The following is a 15,820-nucleotide window of genomic DNA, read 5'->3' as shown; positions in this document are numbered from 1 at the left end:
CCTGGATGCTCGTTCGGGCCCTTGCTTCTATCACAGCACCTGCTTCAATATGCCTCTGGACTAGTCTCTACAGTCCCTGAGAACAGGAAGAGCACCTTACTCCATGCTGTCCCTCGGGCCTAGCAAAGTGTGCGGCATAGAGTGAGACTTAATAAATGTTTGCTGAATTAATTAATTTTTCTTTTTCAGGCCAAGAGTAAGGTGGGGGAAACAGGGAGAGGTAAAGGGTACAAACTTTCAATGGAGTAATGTCTGAGGCACTAATGTAAAACATGGGGACTGAGGCTGATAACGCTGTATTATATAATTGAAATCTGCTAAAAGAGCAGAGCTCCAATGTTCTCACACAAATAAAGAAAAGAAAAAGAAACTATGTGAAGTGGATGCGTTAATTTGATGGTGGGAACCCCTCCATAACGTATACATACATACAATCACCAAAATGTAAACTTTACGTATCTCACAACTTTGTCAATTACACCCCAATCAAGCTGGAAAAAAATAAATGTAGAATTATAATGATGATAGTAAGAAAGCTATTAAAATTTCTTTTAAAGGCAAGAGTAAATAAATGCTGATAATGTCTTTTCTCATCATTTATATTGAAGCATTAAACACTTAACCAAGTTTATTTGTCCTTTGTTAATATTAATAGGCTCTTCAGTCTATTAACTAAATAAAAGGAGACATTTTTCTTTTCATTCCTTATGATGATTAGCAAGTAATAGACGTTCAAATACCCATTTGATTTTTTAAAATTTACAGTTAGCCGCAAGTTTTACTTGCTTTTGGAAGTATAGAAAAACAGTTCTTCAGAATATAAATTTACCAAATTGCTGCCCTTTAAACAAAATTGTTCTGATGAGTCGTATCATCGAAACCAATAAACAAGGTTGGGCAAGTTACGCAGGAGAATTTCTGGGCCACAGCCACATGCAATCAAGACTCAACAAGTTTAGAAAATCAACATATTTTTCAGAGAGGAGTGTTTCATAGCATTGTTTCTGAAGGCATCATAGGTCCTCAGCGTGCCTCAGAATTACTACAGAGCTGTACCCTCTCTGATTCCAACACACGGCCTGGCACCAGAAGCCAGCTTACCCCAAGCCCAACCATCTCCTGTCTAGGGAAAGTGTGGAAGGAATAACATTTGCACTCTGCCTTAGATGGTAACACAGAGTCCACTGGATCTGAAACATACCTTCACCAAACAAGCAGTTTACTCGGACAGCCACCTTGGAAAACCCCACTAAATGCACAGTACTCATCAAAAACAAAAACCCATTAAGGAATACCTTGTAAAACTAAAAATCCAATAGAAAGCTTTAGTAAGTGAAAAAAAGGGTGCTGTTAATATTATCATGCTCTTTAAGTTTATACTTATCTATGTATTGAAAAATTCCAGGATATACCAGAATTTTATGGGACTGTTATGGGACAGAGTCCAGTTGGACATGGAGGAAAAGAGAAGGGAAGAAGCAGGAACGGGGACTCCATGAACTGACATGTTCCTCCACGTGGATTTCCTTATTACAATCAGCATATTTTTATAACAAAAATGAGTAAATATTATTAAAGTCAATGGGGTCAAATACTTAATCAGATAAAAGATGCTCAAGACAAAACAGATAAAGAAACCAAGAAAGCATAAATTGGATGAATACTTAATGTAAGTAGATTCTAATAATTATTTTGATTCCTATGCATCTGTAACATTAGGTATTCGTTAATTCTTTTAATTTTACTGAGAAAACCTGAAGAAACCAATGCCTCAAGTTGATGTTTTCACATGTCCATGATGAAAACAGTCCCTTTACTACTGCAAAATTCTTTATGATACCATAATGGTGTGTTTCCTAGGACGGGAAACTAAAGCTAAACAATGGACCCCTGCGTGGTTCTCCTTTGTTCGGACACTTACAAATGACTCATTGTCTAAGAGAAAGCTCCAGGGCCTTCACAGGTAAGCAGTGCAATCTCCCAGCTCCAATTTGGCCTCCCCCATTCTTTAAGGAAAGGCCTGGGAAAGAAGGTGGGTCCCACACTGCTCACAAAACACAGAGTAATGTGAGAGGTTTCCAAAACCACAGAAACATCTACCAGTCAAAGCAAGTTCCCATCTCTGAACTCTCCACGAGACAAGAATGAATTCAGCATGAGTATATTTTTCACGAGGCTATTCGGCACTAAAAAAATGACTTGCTGCTTTTTACATTTGATAAAATTCATGGGTTATGAAGAGGTTTTAATTATTTTTTTTAAAAAAACTTGACTACTGTATTACCTGCATTAGAAGACACAGATCATCTTAATAAAAACCTGGACAATGGATTCACATATGGGATTGTGTTACACAAGTATTACTTGCTTACATAGCAAGGTAACTAATGTAAGGTAAGTAATGGCAAAGCACAAATGTATGGGGTGCTAGGAACACCTGGCATCTTACTAGGAATCATACCAAATGTTTTCAATAAGAATTATATGCTAGAGAATACACTGCCTCTCATCACATTAAAATATTTTGTTCTGTGACTTGCATTGCTTAGTAGGAGGAGCACAGGTAGGTGTCCTGGGGAAGAAAGTGAAAATGCAGAGGAGGGTAGTCTGCAGTTGGCAGCAGGTAGGTAAACATGGCACTAACTTCCAGGCTAAACGCTTGAGGCTTACTTGTGGGCGGCGGGGTGTGGAGGGAAGATGGGGAGGCAGGGGCGCTGTAGCTCTTAGCATGTGCATCAGAACCTGGTCACGTGGGGGCTGAGTGCAGCAGGGACTGCAGGGAAGGGCTGAAATTGGGAGACCGCTTCAGAGGCCAACGCACCTGCCAGGGCGAGTGGCAGTGCAGATTTTAACTACACACTAAAAAGGAGATTGCTGAGGTCAGCAATATATAAACGGCCTATTACTATATATGTCGTTTAAAATATAAAGTGTTATATTGTTATATAAAATATAATAAATATTAATAAGGCATGCAAGTGGCAGAGCCACTAACTACTAGAGTCAGAACCAGAAAATGCCAAATAAACAGAGATCGTTCAAATACAAGAAAAAATGAGAATATGTTTATAGCTATAATGACATCTTGGCTTCTTTAAACACAACTATATAGTGGAAGTGACCTTGGGCATAATTATCTACAGTAACTAGGAATTATGATTATAAATTAAATTAAGTCTACCCAAAGGGATGAAAAAATAATAACAGGTGGGAGAAATAAATTATACAAACTCAAAACTGTGGCTGCAAGTTTACTCTCAACCCAAAAGGACCAAATTCTCTCATTAACACTAATGTAGATGTTAAAAATTTATCTTCAGTGATAGAGTATTACTGTCTAAGTACTATTTAAATAAACCTGGTACTATGCTTACTAAATAAATACTATACAACAATCAACAGTTTGTCAATGTACCAGGAAACATTTTTTAAACGATCCTTTACTTTAGCAACATACACTATTTCCATAAATAAATCATCAAAAAGTCTAGATTAAAGAGAAATTACAAAACTGAGGAGCATAAAATATTTGTGTAAGTGAACACACATGTTACTTCTTCCCTGAATTAATATATTAATTGAATGCTATTCCAATCAAAATCTACATGTGATTGTTTTTAAAGGAGGATTTGGGAGGATTTTTTAAATGTTTTTTAATTTTTATTTATTTCTTTTTAATGTTTTGATTGATTTCAGAGAGGAAGGGAGAGGGAAAGAGATAGAAACATCAATGATGAGAGTCGTCATTGATCGGCTGCCGCCTGCAAGCCCCCAAATGGGGATTGAGCCCGCAACCCGAGCATGTGCCCTGACCGGGAATCGAATGACGATCTTCTGGATCCTAGGTCAATGCTCAACCACCAAGCTGCACCTGGCCAGGCTAAATTTTTTTTATTGTTGAGGGTATCATAGATGTCCCCCCTCCCCTTCCCCGCCTCTGCCAGGCTCCAGCCCCACCCAGGCCTTCATGGCCTTCACTGCACTATTATTGTCTGTGTCCGTGGGCCATGCATAAATGCATATAAGTTCTTTGGTTAATGTCACTGGCCAACAAGTATATGAAGAGATGCGCAACATCATTAGTCATTAGGGAAATGTAAATCAAAACCACAATAAGATACCACTTCACACCTATTAGGATGGCCATTATAATACAAAACAGAAAATAACAAGTGTCAGTGAGGATTTGAAGACACTGGAACTCTGTGCTTTGCTGGTAGAAAAGTAAAATGGTGCAGCTGCTGTGGAAAATGGTAGGGTGGTTTCTCAAAAAATTAAAAATGGAACTACCATATGATCCACTTCTGGGGAACTACCAGCAATTCCATTCTGGTCATATACCCCAAAGAACTGGAAGTAGGATCTTCAAGACATATTTGTATACCTATGTCTCATTAGCCAAAATGTAGGAGCAACCCAAGTGTCCAGTGACAGATGAATGGATAGACAAAAGGTGGTACATACATACAATGACATTTTAATCAGCCTTAAGAGGAAAGGAAATTCTCACATATGCTACAATATGAAAGAACCTGGAAGGTATTATGATTAGTGAAATAAGCCAGTCACCAAAGGACAATATTGTTTGATTCCTCTTATATGATGTACCTAGAGTAGTCAAATTCATAGAGCCAGAAAGTAGAGCTGTGGTTGTCAGGGGCTGAAAGAAAGGGAGAAGGGGCGTTAGTGTTCGATGCATAAAGAGGTTCAGCCGGGAAGACCAAAGATCCTGGAGGTGATGGTTATACAACAATGTGGCTGCACTTAGGGGAGAGGGGAGATGTGGCCCTCTGACAAGCAGCAGATCGCCCTTGCTTCTAGCCACAGGCTGGATTTACAGCTAAAATACTGCGCAGCCAGCTTAGAAAAACAACCATGTGGCTGTACTTAAATACCACTGAACTGTACACTTAAAAATGGTTAACATGGGAAATTTTACGTAATGTATATCTTACCACAATAAATTTTTTTTTAATTAGGTGAAAGAACTTGTGCTACTAGTTTATTAGAGAATATTATAAAATAGTAAAAGTTTATTACTGGCATAAAATTACACTGACAGATTAATAAACTGGTATATAAGTCTCAGGAATATAAAAGTTCAAAATATGATAAGGGAGGTATTTCAAATCAGTGAAGATATTTGTGGTATTGAGATACCTGAATCTTACCTGAATTTTAAAAGGTGAAAATTGGAGAAGCAGTGTGGTATAGTAGTTAAAAGTCAAAAATCTAGAGTCAGGCTGCCTGGGATTAAACCCAGGTCCACCATGAACTGGTTGTGGGCAGGTTATTAACCTCTCTGAACCTCTGAACCTTATACTTCATAAGTTCCCGTGAGAGTTAAATGAGTTTATATTTTTAAAATGCTTAGAACAGCACCTGGTACATAGTGACATATAAATATTAACTACCATCAAAAAAAATTAAAATTGAGCTAAAAAGGGGTTAAAACAAAACCATACAAATTAGCCTTAACAATTAAATATAGACCAATCTTCCTTTTCGGTAGAGGTCTTGTTAAGTATAAAAACAAACATCAAGGGAAAAGATGTACTTGATAATATAAAAATGGAAAATTTTTAAAAACCACCACATACGAAATAAAAAGGCACAGGGTAAAATATAGGACAAAGGACAACAGACAAGCCCAAACCAACAAACAAGAATCATATGCCCCAAAATACAAGTGAGCAAAAATTCCAAGCAAAAGGGTAAATAAAAATAGTCAATACACTTTTTGTTTTAAATTAACCTGACTGTATCTAACATCTGTCCTGGCTCCCCAACTGTCATTCCTACTCCCCATTCCCATTGCTCCCATTCTACAGGAAGGTCTAACAACCCAAACACTTGTGTCCCCCACCTTTCTTCAAGTGAGGGGGGACCATGTGATCCGCCCCGTGCCAGTAAGACCTAAAGATAAGAGCACCAGGGGCCAAGGCGCTGAATAAGCTCTCTCCTCCCGGATGAGTGTAGACAGGCATGCCAGGAGCAAGCTCTGGGCCGGGCGCTGTCCTTCGCCCTCCGCCTCCGGACACAGCAGCAGGAGGCCTTACACCTGGAACTCTCAGCGACCATATTTTAACTGAAAAGCGACATGCTGAGGCAGGAGGTGTGGAAGGACAGAAAGATGACATTACTGAATCATCAAATCGGGAAATGCCTACCTCTCAACTTCCTGTTAAATATATACGCAACCTTCTGGTTTAAACCAAACAGTGACCTTAATGAAATCTTACCGTCTGCGACACCATGGACGGACCTAGAGGGTATTGTGCTGAGTGAAATAAGTCAGACAGGGAACGACAAATGCTGTATGATTTCACTCACACGTGGAATCTAAAGAGCAAAATAAATGAACAAACAAAACAGAAACAGACTCATAGATACAGAGAACAGACTGATGGTTGCCAGAGAGGAGGCGGGTTGGGGGACTAGGTGAAAAAGGTGAAGGGATTAAGAAGTACAGACTGGTAGCTACAAAATAGTCAAGGGGATGTAAAGTACAGCACAGGGAATCTAGTCAATAATATTGTAATAACTGTGTATGGTGCCAGGCGGATACTGAAAATATTGGGGGGATCACTTTGTAAAATATGATTGTATAACCACTATGCTGTACACCTGAAACTATGAATGTCGACTGTAATTGAACAGTATAATTTTTAAAAAGGCAAATTGTGTTCTTAATTACCATATTCCCCTGTCAACAGCATTTGGTACAGCTCATTTCTTCTTTCTCCTTGAAACACTTCCTTTCCTTGGCTCCAGAACACCACCCTTGACTGACTTCCCGCCTACCTTCCTGGCTGTTCCTTCTTGGTCGCCTTTGTAATTCCTTCTCATCTCGCTAGCCCTTTAAAACTTAGGAGTACCCAGAGGGATTTTGTAGTACTCCAGGGAGGTCCCCAGTGGTGCCCTGACATGTTCTCTTTCTACACTTACTCTCTTGGAGATTTCATCCAGTCTACTGGCTTTAAATACCATGTAACTGTTGACAAATCCCAAATTTATCTCCCTAGACCAGATTTCTCCTATGTACTCTAGACCTGTACATCCAGCTTTCTACTCTATACCTTCACTTCTATATCTATTACTCATCTCAACTTAGTATCTCTATAACTGAGTTCCTGATATTCTAAACAGTGAATATTTGGCAAAAGTGTTAGAAATGTCAAAATTCTTATATTAGGTGTTGGGAAACCCTCACACACTCAGAGTAGGAGCACAGACTTGTATGCTGTTCCCGAAGGGCAATTTGGCCACATGTATCAAAAGCTTCAGAATGCTACACCCTCTGATTCCACCAAAAGGAATGTATCCCAGATATTTACCTGATCAACTTATGTACTTATTACAAAGATCTTCTGAGTAGAGCTGATTAATATACTAAAAAATACTGGAAACAACCCAATGTTTAAAGAAGTCTGAAGAAATAAATCATAGCATGTTCAGATGATAAATTATTATACAGCCATTTAAAATCATGTTACTGCCCTGGCCGGTGTGGCTCAGTGGACTGAGCGTCGTCCCATGCACCAAGTGGTCTGACGTCCTCAAACTTCACATTCGATACTCTGAACCCTAACTGCCCCTTCACTTCTACTTTATTTCTGGGATCTCAGTGGCAAAAATTAAACAGCAGAAAAACATCAACACTAAGCCAAAGTCAGTCCTTGTCTTTAAGGGTATGCCTCTAATTATGTTATAGAATTGTCTATATTATAGCAAGAAAGAATTTAAACTTTGGTATTGGGAACCTACTGTCGTCAGAAATCGTATAGTTTTTTGGTTTTTTTTTGTTTTTTTATTATAAGAAAATATGTAACGAGGGCCAAACTCATCATTTCCCCTATCTGGCTGATAATACCTTGAGGGCAAGAACCATGTCTTACCCACCTTACCATTCCTCAGGGTCCACAGTATAACCTGCACAGTATACACTCTCAAACTGTTAGGTGAGTGAATTACCTTCCAGAACACAGCATTTCAGTAACTCGACATTTATATATTGCAAAACGTGACTTTAGTATTCCACATTCTTGAGCTGGCCAAGGCAATATTATGAAGTAGGGTACAAGAAGCTGCTCTCTGCATAACCATCACTATTTGCTTAAATTCAAGAGAAAACTCGAAAGACAAAGTCACAACAGTACAAGTGAGTCACAGCAAAAACACAGCGAGTCTCAAGAGGGCCGTGATTTGACAGAGCAGCAAGAACATCCACAGAGCAAGGTTCTCACGATGACTTGAATGGCTAGAAGCACAGCATTCACAGCGATAATGTCAGTACCTGCCTCTGCAAGTGTGTTCACAAGATGTCTGCTGCTTTACGTGGAGATTAAACAAAAATAACTCCTTTAGTCACAGACCTGGGAACATGTGTCCCGCACCTACGGGTGTAATAAACGGAAGATTCAGAGGGGCTGCATCCTTTCCCGAGCTACCGTGCAAAGAGCAAGGGTCTTCATACGTTGTTCACCAGCAAATGGATTTGTCTGGTTGTGAGTGAGCTCACCCGGCATTCACCCTGAGAAGTCCTGACGAGAATGGGGAAGGCACATGGGGAGCCCCGTGGCCCACTAGAAGCCCGGGTTCTTGAGCAGAGCTACTTTGAACAATGAGGTCGTTGAGACTCAAAATTGATCATCTTAAGTTCATTTCCTTTCAGAAGACTACAAAAAGTAAGCATATCAATAGCATTTGCACAGACTCCCTTGAAAGAAATCACCTAACCTCATCAAAGTGAGCTGGAAAATACGAGAAAGAAGCTGCCCAGCCCATTATCCACAGCTGCTACTCTGAATCTTGACTGTGAAAACCACTGTTTAATCTCCAAGTGGATCTAAGTCTGCGAGCTTCCTGCATTCCCTCCTTCACTTACCTGTGCACTGGGTGCATTCCCATGCTTCCACCGCCTGGCTGGGGGCCATCCCTGTCGCTCCGGTCTTCATCGGCTCTTTCCCCAGAGGCGTCCTTACCCTCTGCACATTCCTTCTGTCTTAAACCTCAAACATGCACACAGCCCTTTGAGTTGCTTCCCAGTCTTTAGTCTCTGCAACGGAACAGGACTCAGACAAAACCACCATGCTCCTGACCACCTCTTCTTGCTACTCTACTAGAAAACCCCTCTTCGCCTTCATGGCCACTGGAACAAGCAAGCTGAGAGACACTTAAGACTATTCACTGCCAACAGAGCCTACCACACCCTCTTCCTCCAAAACATTTTTACTCTGCTTTCGATTCCCGAATACAGGTATGATTCTTATAAGTCTGTGTTCAGGCCACTAGAACTGATCTGCCTTAACCTCCCTTGGGGCTCATCTATCACTTACCCCAACACACGGTCTGCTCAAGGCATGACGACTCCCCAAACACACCAGATCCTTTCCTAACTCTGTGTTTGCACCCCCGGGAATGCCAGCAACCTTTCATGCCCGGCAAACTCCTATAGGAACATTCCAAGGCCAGTTCAAACGTCACAGCTCTTCTCCAGCCTTCCCTTAGGCTGAGTCAGTGGTGTTCCCTTTACTGTGAACACACAGTACTTTATACAAGTCTCCACTCAATTCAAGTCAGACAACATTTTTAAACACCTGTTGTATTGAGGACTGGGAAATATAAAAATAACTAAGACCTGAACTCCATCCTTACCAATCTCACTGTTTTGTAGAAGACAGATATGTAAGAAAATAATTACAATACAGAATAATAATTGCAAAGTACCACAGAGGCCTGGACAGTTCAGCTGGGGTTTGAAGAATGAAGAGTTTGCATGCAAATGATGTGCTTAAACACCCCTTTTCACCTCACCCTCCAGCTAGTGAGCTCGCTAAAAGGGCATTAACTGTGTTCGCACCCTCAGAATCTAGTTGACCGACCAGCACACAGTAGGCACTCAAAACATTTCTTGAACGGGAAAGTAAGAAAGACTGCAAATGGCACAGTAAGCATAGTTTGAGTCATTCCATAAAGCAACCGTCCCCAGAATTACTTGCCAAGTGAGAAGATTGTAAGAATGCTTGCGAAATGGTCAAGAATTTACAGTGATGACGTTAGTACAGAGGAGAAGAGAGCACACCTGTCTGCCATGTGCCTACAAGGTGCTGCTTGGCAGGCCTCCTCCCCATTCCCCAGCCCCACCACACATGCTGGGCATCTGAGGATCCCACAAGCACCGCCCATACCGCCTCATCTCCACTTTGCACCTGCTGTTCCCTGTGCCTGAAAAGTCCTTCCATGTGATGTCCAAATGCTTCCCTCCTTCCCCTCCTCCGAGCGTTGGCTCAAACGTCACCTGCTCAGTGAGGCCTTCCTTGACTACCCTACTTAAAAATCGAACTCCCTTCAGTGCCTCGTCTTTCTGATCACTTATCACCATCTCACATACTGAACATCGTATTGGTTTATGTTCTGACTCGCCTTACTAGGTAGAATTCAAGTATCACAAGGGCAAGAATGCGTCTCTTCTGTGCACTCCCGGCCCCTGCACTTCCAGCAGCTCCCAGCACACCAGGCGCTCAATAGCTGCTTGTTCAGGGAACGAGGGGGCGTGCAGGACTCTGCGTGTGTGTAACAGAGGTTAAGAGCAGAGACCTCAGGACCAGACCGCCTGGTCTGTTTCCTGTCCCCACCAGTTATTAACTGGGTAACACTGGCGAACTACTTAAGCTTTCAAAACCTCAAATTCTTCATTTGCGGAGCAGGGATGATCACAGTATCTAAACTCAAGAGCTGTAAGAATTAAATAAAATTATGCATTTACAAAGCTTAGAATTGGGCTTGGCACCTCATTAGCACTCAAAACTCATCACTACTATTATATTTTATGGAAAGAAAGCTTGAGATATATTCTTTAAGAAATGTTTTAATTACATACAAATACAGAAATATCTATGAGCAACACATTAAAGTTAGTTTTTAGAGTACGTACGAGGTGATAATTTCTGGTTTTTAATAAAGAAATTGTGCAAGCATGCAAATAAACGTCTCATAATTTTGCTTGCTCTCTTTCTCAAACCCTTGCCTGGAAAAGACTAAAGTGATATAAAATAAATTGAAAAGATTTTCAATTCCCTTTAACACTAAATACACAAAAACCAGCTTACAAAAGCAACTAAGGGAACCAACTTAGCGTGAAAGAAGAGAAACCTACGGGATAGGCAAGTCATTGCAAGTCTGGGATGCACTCCTGGTCTGAGAGGAATTTGTCTTATTAACCCACCATAAACTGAATTAAAACAAACGGGTACTCTTTTGAAATGTTATTTCTCTTTCTCTAGAACAAAAGGAAAGACCAGCTCTTTCATGAGGCCTTTCTTTAGGCTCTGATATAATCAGGCCAGTCCCTGAACATTCTTCTTCCCCCCAAAGCCCTAGAACACCCAGAGGCCTTTTCCACACCCCTACACACCCCTTGGGGCGTTCTGTGGTGGCTGCATAAACATGCAATTGCCCTCCCAGGGCAGGATAAAGGATCCATCCACAGGGAAGGTAGTGCATTCTGCCTGACTCAGGCTGCTCACTGGAAGGGCAGTTACACGTCTCTCTGAAGGAACACACACATTTGTCATCTACAACCTGGTAGGAACTGGCATTGCCCCTGAAAGTGGTGACCCCTGAGGATGCCTGAATCGATCATGAGGTACCTACTAATCAACATTAATTTGCAACAGCCATGCAAAATCATTTACATCACGGTGAATGGATTAGATTTTAAGCCAAGGGCCTGAAAAGAGAAATGCCGCAGCATCTAAATCATTCAGCTGAGGAAAAGATTTCTAATGACCAAAACCCATGGTCATCCTAACAGCGCTTCTTTAGACCACAGTGTGAAGGTTAAGAGCATGGACGCGGACCCACTGCTTGGGCTGAGTCCCGCCTCTGCCCCTTTCTAGCTGTATAACCGTGACGAACTGTTTAACTTCTCCATGATGGTTTTCTCATCTGTAAAATGGGCGCAAGCCTCACAAAACTGTGGGGAGGGTTAAATGAATTTGTAGGAGAAATGATTAAGACAGAGCCTGAAACTTGGTAAGCATTTAATAAGTGTGAGCTGCTATCGGCACTATATTTGTCATTTCTCCCCCATCTCATCTTATTTGAATGGTTAAAACACACACAGACCCCAAAGAAGCAAAGGGTACTTTGGATTGGTTCTGTATAATCCCACATAATCTAGTTTCATATAAATTTCCAGGTTTTGAGCAACGGAAGAGCTCCATCGGGCTTAAGTACAGCTCTTTCTCACACTCACTGTACAGCTTCAGGAAAGAGGCTATTTGAACTCCAGGCCTGGTTTTCTCCTTAGTCCCCTGAAAGGATTTATTGAAAACCCAGGCCGGCTGGAACATTCCTGCCGCTTACCTTTCAGGGCAGTAACTGTGTACGAGTACAGAGGATGTCCATTTGGTTTCAATTTTCTAATACACAAACAGTCATTGTACAGTAATGGCAACATGCTCTCCGTGATCTGAGGGCACATTGTTTCTGCTCCTTGACTTCTGTTCTACTTTTAACTCTGGGGAGATTAAGTTTCCCGTCCGCTACAACAAACACCTCTCCATTTACTGTGAGCATCCAAACAAGCTCGTTGCTGTTACCTTTTCAAAAACATAATACAGCATAATCAAGTCAGTCTTTCAACACAAACCCATAGAGCTTCTGGCTACTTCAATTTATTTTTCCATTTATATATGGAAAACCACCAGGTAGAATATAATTTAGCTTTTAACTCAGACTGAAAACACTGAATGCATAACTTAGTTATCAAGTGTGTTTGTACAGGTTAATAAAAGCTTAATAAACTTCCCCGTCTTTTTATTAAGACTACACAGACCTCTTTTTCTCTCCTTATGGCATGACATTACGCAGTACACAGTAAAGAGACTCAGAAATGATTCACTCTTTGATGGAACCTATCTCCTGCATAAAAGGATCCCATCTTTTAAAATATAGGGGTGGGCAAAAGTGGATTTACAGTGTGAGTATGCAAAACACAGAGTTTATTCTTATAGTATTATTTATTATTATTATTAACCTACTTCTGCCCACCCCTGTATATCCTGGGTATTGGTCACATTTCTTAAAAGTATGTGCACATCAGGTTTTCTAGGATTTGAGCATCCAGTGGTGCAACAGTAGCCACAACTCAGAAAATTAGGTGAGCTCCAAATTGCTGCTAGAAAGATGACTACAAAAGTTGATGGGGCCTTACATTCTCAAACCCTCACAAGTCACAGAGGTGAAGGCCGAAGGCCAGGGAGAGTAACAGACTTGCCCAGGCAGCTCCTTGGTGCCAGAAAGACACTGGAACACAGGGCTCCTCACTACAGGCCAGGCTGCCAGTGGCCGTGGCTCTCGGGCCACCAAGCCACAGGCACTCCTGACATCCAAGCAAGAAGGGAGCTCCCATGCTCTGGCAAACACATGAGCCTTATCTGGCAGCAAACAACAGTGAGCTCTGATCTCACTATGCCTCGACGCCCCAACTGGCAATACCCAAATTCAGGCTCAGTGCTTCTTGGAACGGCTGTAGCTTCTCTCCTCTTTTCTCCCAAAGGATCAACGCACTACTAATCCCCTCCACCCACACCTGGTCCTGGGCGTCTGCCTCAGAACCTCAGGCCCCTGATGCCAGCCTGGCGTACCTCTAAATAAGTCACCCTCAAAACCCTTCTGCATGTTATAGGCTTCTCACACCCGAGGCTTCATATCAGGACTGGGAAATAAAGCCAACCAACACCAAGGTGTGGAGACGCACAGAGATGCTCTGGGATACGGATGGTTTGTCAGTTTCTGTAAAATGTTCTCACATGTGTGGACACACAACGCTAGAGGCACTTTTGTTTTTTAAGAGCATTCAATAGTAGTCACTATTTTTATAAGGAAACCTCTAAATCTTTCTAACGTGCCTTTCATTTGCTCAAGGTTCTACCTATTAAAATAAAGGGTGTTCCCTGCAGAGTATTTTCAGTGGCTTTTTGTCTTAGTCCCTGTGAAAGAGGCCAACTTTCTATTTCCTGTCCTGATTTGTAGCAGAGAGAAATCTGTCCATCTGCCAGATTTAGTAAGACACTTAACAGCTCCTCTTGAAGCTCTCAAATTTCATAAACTAACTATGATTTCAAAACTACTACTTCTAATTAAAGTTCCTATTAGAAAAGTTTAACTTTTTAGTCACTCCTATGTCCCTGAAAATTTCTAATACATCTTTTAGTAAAATTCAAGAAAAAAACTAATCTCCTCACACGTGGTGAAGGCACATTATAAATTTAGCATATAACACCTGTGTAATTATGCACCTAACCATTTTTTGAAAATGTAAAAATAAAATGGTTCATATTTAACAGGGAGCAGACTGTATGTATGCTTCTGAATAGCTTGTGAGTTTGTGCACATATCTCTCTCCCAATGAGCCTTTACAAAGATAAGGGCTGTGTCCTCGACTTCTACCTTCCCTGGGTAAGATGCTAGCCCACAGAAGGTAAATGCTTCAGTGACAGAAGCATTCGTTATAAAACCAAAACCTGCCTTTCTGCTTTCTGCCACGCCTCATTTTACATCAGAATAATGCATAAACTGCTATAAGGCACAGCTGACTGATTTCATGCTTACCAGAGCTGGACACACGCCGGATCCTCTGATAAGATAAGGTCCGATCAGAACTGAGCGTTCTGCTGTTGCTGTTACACCTCAAGCAGGAACCAGGCGGCCCCACTTTGGCTTTTGGACCAGGTGTTATCCTCAAACTGGCAGAGTCGGGCTTGGGTGTGCTTCTCCCTGCGGGGGCTGCAGTTTTTGAAGCAGAACCCTGTGAAGAGCATGGTTAGGATGTCAGTTCAGGTCTCACCTTCCCCACACTATTCCCTTGCAGTGTTAGCTACACGAAAAAAACCATGTGTTTCTATGTTGCGGTCTTTTTTATTATTGTTGTTGAATATTGGGATGACACTGGTTAATAAAATTGAGTTTCTAGCCTGCAGATTTCAGACTCAAGACTACGTTACATCTTCCTTGAATTTCCACCCTCCCGACCTTCCCTACGTGTTTCAGACTAGTCAACCCCCACAGTCATGGGGCATAAGCCAGTTCCTTAAAATCAATCTCTATTATCTATCTGTCTTTCTATACACACACACACACACACACACACACACACTGCTACAGATTGAGTGTTTGTGTGCCCCCTACAACCCCTCAAAATTCATAATTTGAACGCCTAATCCCAGCATGATGGTATTTGGATGTGGGGCCTTTGAAAGGTGATTAAGTCTTGAGGGTGGAACCCTCATGAATGGGATTAGTGCCCTTGTAAAAGAGGCCCCAAAGCGCTCTCTTCCACCTCCTGCCTTGTGAGGTGACAGGGAGAAGTCAGCTTTCTATGAGGCAGTGGGCTCTCACCAGACACACAATCTGCTGGTGCCTTGATCTAGGACATCCTAGCTTTCAGAACTGTGAGAAAAAAGAACAATTTGATTAAGTAGAGATACCAGGACTGAAGGGTCCAGGTTGAATTCCGGCCAAGGGCATGTACCCCAGTTGTAGGCTCGATCCCCAGCCCCGGTTGGAGTGCATGCAGGAGGCAACCAACCAATGTGTCTCTCTTACAATGATGTTTCTCTTTCACTCTCCCCCTTTCACTCTCTCTTAAGAGCAATGGAAAAAATATCCTCCGGTGAGGATTAAAAATATATATATAGCCCGGCTGCCGTGGCTCCGTGGTTGAGCATCGACCTATGATCCAGGAGATGGCAGTTCGATTCCGGGTCAGGGCATATGCCTGGGTCACAGGTTCTACCCCACCCCCAGTAGGTGA

General features: G+C 41.7%; 1 protein-coding gene across 9 annotated transcripts in view; it reads right to left on the bottom strand.

Annotated features, from left to right (window-relative positions):
* The window catches only part of MTUS1 (microtubule associated scaffold protein 1), a 118,431-nt gene that overhangs the window by 63,673 nt on the left and 38,938 nt on the right, over positions 1–15,820 (bottom strand). For all 9 annotated transcript variants that reach the window (XM_087814118.1, XM_087814124.1, XM_016209018.2 and 6 more), the window contains exon 3: positions 14,620–14,815. In XM_087814118.1, coding sequence (XP_087670244.1) covers positions 14,620–14,815 — 196 coding nt within the window. The remainder of the gene's footprint in view (positions 1–14,619; positions 14,816–15,820) is intronic.

This window comes from Miniopterus natalensis, chromosome 2, assembly GCF_054644295.1.
Source record: "Miniopterus natalensis isolate mMinNat1 chromosome 2, mMinNat1.hap1, whole genome shotgun sequence".
NCBI classification, from domain to species: Eukaryota; Metazoa; Chordata; class Mammalia; order Chiroptera; family Miniopteridae; genus Miniopterus; species Miniopterus natalensis.
Note: the sequence above shows the minus strand (reverse complement) of the source record. Positions and strands in the feature narration are given on the sequence as shown.